The sequence below is a fragment of the Salmo trutta genome, chromosome 7 (assembly GCF_901001165.1).
Source record: "Salmo trutta chromosome 7, fSalTru1.1, whole genome shotgun sequence".
NCBI classification, from domain to species: domain Eukaryota; kingdom Metazoa; phylum Chordata; class Actinopteri; order Salmoniformes; family Salmonidae; genus Salmo; species Salmo trutta.
Window position 1 is genome coordinate 23,169,081 of NC_042963.1, and position 6,000 is coordinate 23,175,080.

Consider the following 6,000-nt stretch of genomic DNA (forward strand, 5'->3'; position numbering starts at 1 on the left):
GGAAGTCTCGTGCGTCATTCTTTCTATCCCCCACTCGCTCTTTCTTCCTGTTAAGCTTCCTGGGAGCAGACTGACTGCCTGCCCCCTCCCCCAACATACACAAAGTATCCCCACAACAGCAGCATCACTCCAGTGGAAATGTTTTTAACAGCTGCCTATAAGTGAAGTTCCACCATACTAGCAGAGTCCCCCAGAGACCCCTGTTACAACCGGACACAACCAGGCTGAGGATCTAATAACCCAGCCTACAGGCGTTCAGCCCTCCACCATGGCTGGGACCGCAGAGGAAATTAAGTCCCCAGATAAGACTTACTGCCTGCCGGCCAGATGAGCCACGGGGAATGGGAAATGGGATTAGGGCCTGGAAAGTGTAAAGAGCATCATTACCAACAGGCTGGAAAAAGGAACATCAGCCTTTATAGCATGAATAGACCTACAATAGGTCAACCAGCTCCTTTTTATGCTGTGGGTAAATGTTAATCATATGGACAATACCACTCTAGCAATAGATAGCCTATCATTATATAATACCAGCTCCCTGCCTGGTTTAAAAAAAAATTAGAGGCAACAGCTTGGCATGGATATATTGACCTGTACTAGCCATATTGTTGTTGTGTGGCATGTTAAGGGTTAAGGGCATCAATGCAAATATAAAGTGTGTGCACAAATAATTGCTTTTGAGATTCTTGCCCTTAATTTAACAAGGCAACGCTTATTTACAATGACAGCCTTGTTCAGGGTCAGAACGACAGGTTTATACCTTGTCAGCTCCGGGATTCGAACTAGCAACATTACGGTTACTGGACCAATGCTCTAACCACTAGGCTACCTGCCGCCCCTTAGACAGTTTCTAATACTATAGCATTTCATTGACTGTCTACATTCGCAGAAATCAAGTTACCATTGTGTTTTTCACTAGCTATAATAAATCACAAACAATCCATTGTAATATTTGAAATGTTCATGTTAGAAACATCGTCAACGTATGCGACAATGTAAAGGCCCATGCCATAAATGTATACAATGTTTGTGATCGGGATGCCTGCGTCGCAACAATTTAACCATTTAAGAGCATAACTTGCAGTAGTGGTGTAGGTAGCCTAAAGAGTTAGACACTAAGGTCGTTGTAATTACATTTTCCCTTTAAGGTCTGAACTGCAGGGTGCCGTGATCAGGACACCGCGGAGTCGGCGGGAGATGGCTCGTTAAACGTATCAGAATACGGGGATGGGAGAGGGCGCTGTACTCCTAATTATACATTGAGAACAATTAAATACTGCTAGATTTTAATTAAACTTCAAATTGTCTTCAGCAATGCATTCTAGGCTAGCTAATGCTAAAGCAAATCGTTGGATTCGACAACACTTCCGGTTACTCACGCCAATGCGTGGCGTCGTATTTTCATGGAATCCAATGGCCTGCTACAGTAACGGTAGGCTCGCATTAACAGTAAATTATTGGGCTAGCATACGGTCACTTGCGGTTCTGGGGTGGTGCCCCTGTGACAACAATTTTGGACCCCCTTGTGCCCCCCCTAAATGTGGAGTATGAAATCATTTTTACATAACATATTTTTGCTATCGTTCTTTTTTTACATCCGTTATTAGACAGTGGCAACTCGGAACACTAATTTAACCCAAACATTTTCTAGAGGGACGGCTTTAGGCGGAACACAACAGTATCGTACCACATGCAATATGCATGATGAACATGGTCTTTTGCCTGCTAATGCAGTGAAGATAAAGATATGACAACAATAACGTCTAATGTAACTGGCCCCTCTAACAGTACAACTGGCCCCAGCTTTGCCCCCCCCCAGTTGAAATGGTCTAGAACCGCCACTGCATACTGTACCACACCATTCAGACTAGAGAGAAGAAATTAACGAAAGTCGGATTCTGGCTATGGTAGGCTACCTGGAATGCAACTACTTGAGAGAGAGAGACACACACACACACACACACGATTTTTTATTATTTTCAAAATTACCTGTTCTTCCTCCGCTGACAAACTGGCTGCCATTCTTCAGTCTCGTTCTTGAGATTTTGACACCTTAATTCTTCAATTCGGTGGCCTTTTTTTATTTTCCTAAAGAAAAACGACGACAGTCCTATCCTCGTACCGGGCAGTACATCAACCGGTTTTGCCTAGGTTACTGGCATTTCACAAAACGGAAATGTTCCTCATATAGAAATGGAAAACGTATACCGTTTTTCTTTGTCTGGCCTGTTTGAGTCGAATAAGAAATTATATGGAATCTTCCATCAAAACACTCATGCATGAGCGAAAATCGCTGTTGTGTCAAATCTTCTCGAGTATTGAAGAAAATAGTCCTCAACAGTTTGGCTTTTCTCTGGGACGAATCGCAATTGATCGAATTTGACCCATTTGTCCAGATAGTAAAGTCACCCACCTTTGCTAAGAATCAAGAGTAAAGTCAAAAGGCATGGTGTTCAATCTTTTATTCTCTACGTACGTCGCCTGGACGACTATTCTGCCAGCAGCACTAATGACGTCATTTTCTATGGTAATGTAAAACCTTCAAAATAAAAGCCTGCATTTCAAAACATATGTATGTATGTATGTATGTATGTGTATATATATATATATATATATATATATATATATATATATATATATATATATATAAATGTCAGGCTGGTATGTTGACAATATTGGGGTTATAGTGAACATAAATATTGTTTATGTCGATGATTGATTTGATTGAATTTTACAATCAAATGTATTTATAACACCCTTTTTACATCAGCAGATGTCACAAAGTGCTTATACAGAAACCCAGCTTAAAACCCCAAACAGCAAGCAATGCAGATGTAGAAGCATGGTGTCAAGAGAAATTCCCTAGAAAAGGCAGGAACCCAAAAAGAAGTCCTCTTCTGGCTGTGCCAGATGGAGATTATAAGAGTACATGGCCATTAAGTTCTTCAAGCTGTTCAAACGTTCATAGATGACCAGCAGGGTCAAATAATGGTTGTAGAGGGTGCAACAGGTCAGCACCTCAGGAGTAAATGTCAGTTGGCTTTTCATAGCCGAGCATTCAGAGGTCGAGACAGCAGGTGCAGTAGAGAGTAGAGAGGGAGACCGAGAGGGTCGAAAACAGCAGGTCTGGGACAAGGTAGCACGTCCGGTGAACAGGTCAGGGTTCCATAGCCACAGGCAAAACAGCAGAAACTGGATCAGCAGCACGACCAGGTGGACTGGGGACAGGGACAGCCAGGAGTCATCAGGCCAGGTAGACCTGAGGCATGGCCCTAGGGCTCAGGTCCTCCAGGAGAAGAGAGAGAGAGAGAGAGAGAGAGAGAGAGAGAGGGGAGAATTAGAGGGAGCACACAAAGACCGCTACTTCAATGCAGACAAGAAGGACAGATAGGACAGACTGACCATAGCCCTCCAAGTGGGGTTGGGAGTACCCAGTAGGGTCCGTAGAATCTATAAATGTTTTTTTTTCATGGGTCACTGAGGTCTAAATACATAGCAGCACAATACGCACTCAATTCTCAAAAAACCTAATGAATATCATCCAGGATATTAGTACACAACATAATGACGCTTTCAGAACAGCAATTATTTACAAGTAACAAATAGGGAAGCACAGATATGACATTTTTGGCCAATACAGATATCCAATATTTTCCTTGCCAAAAAACCTGATACCGATAACCGATATTTAACATTTTAGCGGCCTTTTAAGCATTCTAGTACAGTTAAATAGTTGATAAACACACACACACACACCAAATAGTTAGTTTGTTGTCATTTACGTATGTCCCCATTACCAGTAAAACATAATCAACACCTATTTCTTTCACTTACTTGCTGTGCTGTTTCATTGTTCATTTGTTCAGTTGTTTCATTCTCAGCCAGGATTTCATCATACATGTCAAGCAGCGAAGTTTCAGCTCTGTCTGTCCGTGGCCTCTCTTCCTCGGTGCGCACTGTCACTGTGTCCGTTTCCAACTTGTCCAGCTGTGTCTGTAACATTTCACGAAAACCCTGTTTCTTGTCTGCATCGAAGCAGCGGTCTTTGTACCTAGCATCGAGCATGGTGGCGAGGCTCAGAGAGAATGCCACAAATCGCTTGTTCAGTCTCTAGTAGAGTACTTTTCTAAGTTAACCCCACGGTCTGTCGGCAGTTTTGTTGAGCAGGCATTTCAATGCCATGACAGAGGGTATCACGTTTGCTGCAGACGCAGTTGATTAGCTTATTTCTCGAGTCAGTTGTTCGAATAGAGTTAGGAGTGTTTTCATGTTTCAAACATGTTCTCAAATGCCATTGAAATAGCATCAGCGGTGTGAGAACCAGCACATTCTTGAGCATGCAATACGGCTTTCCTCAGTACGAAATCCTCGTCGACCCACTGTGCTGTCAGACTCAGCATGCTCATGGGGCTGACATCGCTGGTCCAAATGTCAGTCGTGAAGCTAATAGCAGTGACAGCCATAGCAAGAAGCTCATAGATGATAGTTTCAACAATACTGTGTAACTCCGGTAGGGCAACGTCTGAAAAATAGCGCCTACTTGGTAGTGTGTACCGGAGCTCAAGGTGCTCGACCAGTCGGCGAAAGCCAACGTCAACCACGACAGAGAACGGTTGATTGTCAAGGGCAATGAATTCCATTATCTTGGCGTTAATGTATTTCGCCTTTGAGTTGTCTCGCTGAAATGTTCTTACTCTTCCACACAGCCGAAATTGTGGCCTAGGTTAGTAATGCTTTGAACATGTAGCGCTATATTTTTCATGCAGTCATTACGTCATCTACCTACGTTATATAGGTATGAACGTCAGCTTTGACATTGGTTTTGCACATCGGTGTTAAACTAGACATCGGGCAGATGCCAATGTTGGCATTTTGAGCTAATATCGTCAGATTCCGATATTCTTACCGATATCTCGTGCAACCCTAGCAATTTAATCAATTTTAGAATAAGGCTGTAACGTAACAAAATGTGGAAAAAGTCAAGGTCTGAGTACTTTCCGACGGCACTGTATGTGTTGCTTATATAACAAGGTTAGCAGTATACAGTAAGGGCTATTAAACTTTTTTTCAAAAACAAGAGTATTAGCAAGTTATATTGTGGTGATTATCAAGGTCAGCGACGTTATTTTCTGTACAGTTTTAAAATGCATTACAAGAGACTGTCTGCTGCATTCTTCAAGCTTAAAACCCTTCAACTAATTTCCCCTCTAACTCATAAAATAGTCTCTCATGCCATTGTGACACTGTATTCACATTGCACTCTAAGTCTTTAGAGAACAATCACACATTTACACCACAACGACTACCGTCTGACAGTTTTCTAAAATGGGGGCACCGATGAAAAAATTCATAGTTTAGTGTCACATTTACCACAACTCCATGCATTGCCAGAGACTAATGCCAGGTATTTATGAATTGAAAGTAGTGTATCCTCTACTCTTTCATACTGGCTTCAGGAATCCATCATAAGATCTAAAGTAATGCAATTACTACTACATGTTGCATATCTATGGCTATAACTTTCCAATGTGACTAAGTTCACTGGCCCTATCACATGCTTAAAACCCCACCAGTTGTGGGATGTTCTAGGCACATTTGGCATAACTGCTTTGCTGTCACAAAACCGACTGTGTAACTCTCTTCTGGCCTGTCTACCTTCACAAGTAATGTAATTGGAGCATGGATGACATTAGGGCTGACAGAGCTTGACCACTGAAAGCAGTATTACAGTAATTTGTCATGTGGCCAGCAACACACTGTACTATTCAGTGCCCCATGAAATAACACCATACATACACTGAGTGTACCAAACATTAGGAACACCTTTCTAATATCGGTCAGTCTGTCATGGAAAGAGCAGGTGTTTCTAATGTTTTGTATACTTCATGTAGATTCTACTCCCAACCCCACTTTTACTTTGGCAAAGAGTTTTTTTGTACTTTCTATAAGCAAATATGTCATTTATAGGCTTGCAGTGTATTGCATTGGGACCACTGGAAT

The 6,000-nt window shown here is 42.1% G+C and overlaps 1 protein-coding gene across 1 annotated transcript in view; it reads right to left on the reverse strand.

Annotated features, from left to right (window-relative positions):
- ptpn9a (protein tyrosine phosphatase non-receptor type 9a) overlaps window positions 1–2,539 on the reverse strand; it is a 43,450-nt gene extending 40,911 nt beyond the window's left edge. Inside the window, exon 1 of the mRNA XM_029758454.1 lies at window positions 1,990–2,539. Within this exon, the coding sequence (XP_029614314.1) occupies window positions 1,990–2,022 (33 nt within the window). The 5' untranslated portion in view covers window positions 2,023–2,539. The remainder of the gene's footprint in view (window positions 1–1,989) is intronic.
- Between the last annotated feature and the right edge of the window lie 3,461 nt (window positions 2,540–6,000).